The sequence below is a fragment of the Phalaenopsis equestris genome, unplaced genomic scaffold (assembly GCF_001263595.1).
Source record: "Phalaenopsis equestris unplaced genomic scaffold, ASM126359v1 Scaffold000434, whole genome shotgun sequence".
NCBI classification, from domain to species: Eukaryota; Viridiplantae; Streptophyta; class Magnoliopsida; order Asparagales; family Orchidaceae; genus Phalaenopsis; species Phalaenopsis equestris.
In genome coordinates, this window is record NW_018164875.1 from 751,899 (window position 1) to 754,039 (window position 2,141).

Genomic DNA, 2,141 nt, shown 5'->3' on the forward strand with positions numbered 1-2,141 from the left:
CTAAGTTGGTGAGATCATAAGAACAAAAGAGGATGATTTGGTACCCATAGGCGCTCCAGATTTTTACAACGAGTAATTAGCTTTGCAAGTTCCGCACTTGGCATTGTGGCATAGCTCAAATTCAGTGAGCTAAGTCCATCACAAACTGAGAAGATCGTTGGAAGGTACGCCGGAACAGCTTCGTACAATCCAGATAGGCTTTTCAGATTTTTGCACCCCGCAAATAAAGATTCGAGCTTGGTGAGAAGGTCTGGACGAGAATCCGCTGAAAACCTACCCGTTCCGAGGTCAACCAGCTGTGGGACCTTGACAAGAATGCTGACAAGCCGATCGAGAGGGACCATGTTATTGAGCCTGAGGGTCTTGAGATTAGAGCATCTACTTACAAGCCGTTCGAGGACTAACAAATTAACATCTCCATCGAGGCATGAAATGTTAAGAGATGTCAAAGAAGTAAAAGATTCGGGGAAATGGCTTAGCCAGTTACTGCAGTTATCTGCTATGGCATTCTCCTGCAGGTCCAACTCCCTCAAATTTCTGTAAAGATAAATAAATCAAAATAAAAGAAGCTAGTTGTTCATATACTGTATGCTAAAGGAATATAGAAACCGAAATTGAATTACATACCACACAACTCTTATGTATTTACACATCTATATTTAGAATCTATGCATTGCAAGGTGTGTCTCATTTTTAGAAAGTTAGTGATAGTGGTATTTTTCATGTAATCTCAAAGATTTTAAGGGTTATCTATGTAAATATTAAAGTTTTCGTGTTATATACTTAAATACATAAGAATTTTATGGTATGATGCAAATGCCCCAAACAGAAATAGAAAATGTTCAGGAGAGCAGAATTTCAATTTCCAGTACATAAACCTGAAACTGTATTTATATGAACTCTAAGATTACTGCCCAATCAATTTTCTATTCAAAAAGATTATCATTTTTAACAGAAACTCTATAAATTACTGTAGATTGTATATCATGCATATATTTTTGAGCTGCACCCATGCAAGCAAAGATGTTTTTTTTTTCAAAAAAAAACCCTATTTTTACACCATCAACTCCCTTGGTATTCTATCAAAAGCTACAATCACAAAAACCATGAGACAAAGAACATCAAGCGAAGCACAACACATGCCAATCAATTTAAGGATATAATCTATAAAACCTAACAAATCAATTTTTACTGCATTGGGGCTTACACCTCGCCCGGTAACAGCCAAAAAAACCTTAACATGAAGCATAAATCAGAGTACACAATCACGAATCCCTCACCTGCAATTTCTGGCAACCGATGCCAGTCCGGCGGTGCTGAATCCTTCGCACGAAGTAAGTGACAACACCTTAAAGTTGCGAAAATACCTCCCAATGAGCTCGAGGCAGTCATCAGCAACCACCATTCTCTTGAGCCGAAGCTCCTCCAGCTGCGGGCACGCCTCCACCAAAGCCTCAACCCACAAACCCGCCCCACCGCCCCAGCCACTCGGCACGAGGTTAAAATCAGCGAAGTGAGGCTTCCCCTTGATGCTCACGGCCCTCACCTCCGGAAACCGACGAAACACCATCTCCGGCGAAACAGCGTAGCAGTTTCCGACGAAGATCCTCCGCCGGCAACGCCGTTCGATCCCGTACCATCCGCGACAAACCAGCGAGATCGCGTTCCGGTCCACATCGCCCTCTACAAAAGAGAAGACGTACTCCCATACCTCGTCGGGAAACATCGCCGCCGCCGCCATCCATCCACCGCCGAGAAGACCCTCTCTCTCTCTCCCCCCTTCTGCCTTCTCACTCCGGAACTTGTTCTCTCTCTCTCTCTCCTGTTCAGGAGATGGTGTGGCTCGGATCGTGATGCGGAATGAGGAAATTTTGACACGTGGAGAATTGGAGGATAAGGGCCGTCGGATGGGTAGGGCCCGGCGTTCTTATCCTGTTTGCGACGAGGGACTAAAATGTAAATAGGATATTAAATGAGGTGAAAATTATTATAAATATATGTCATAATAATTTTTTAAACTTTGATTGGTGGGCTGCGCGGTTTGACTGCCGCATATTCGCTTCATATTTTAAATTAAGGCCCGCTTATTTATTTTCTTAAGAAAATATATTCAATGGAGGGATTAAAATGTAAAAAAAAAA

At 42.4% G+C, this 2,141-nt stretch overlaps 1 protein-coding gene across 1 annotated transcript in view; it reads right to left on the reverse strand.

The window, feature by feature from the left end:
* LOC110027662 (transport inhibitor response 1-like protein Os05g0150500) overlaps positions 1-1,813 on the reverse strand; it is a 5,338-nt gene extending 3,525 nt beyond the window's left edge. Inside the window, exons 1-2 of the mRNA XM_020729176.1 lie at positions 1,281-1,813; positions 45-537 (exon numbers count right to left, since the gene is read on the reverse strand). Coding sequence (XP_020584835.1) covers positions 45-537; positions 1,281-1,741 — 954 coding nt within the window. The 5' untranslated portion in view covers positions 1,742-1,813. The remainder of the gene's footprint in view (positions 1-44; positions 538-1,280) is intronic.
* Positions 1,814-2,141: the final 328 nt, after the last annotated feature.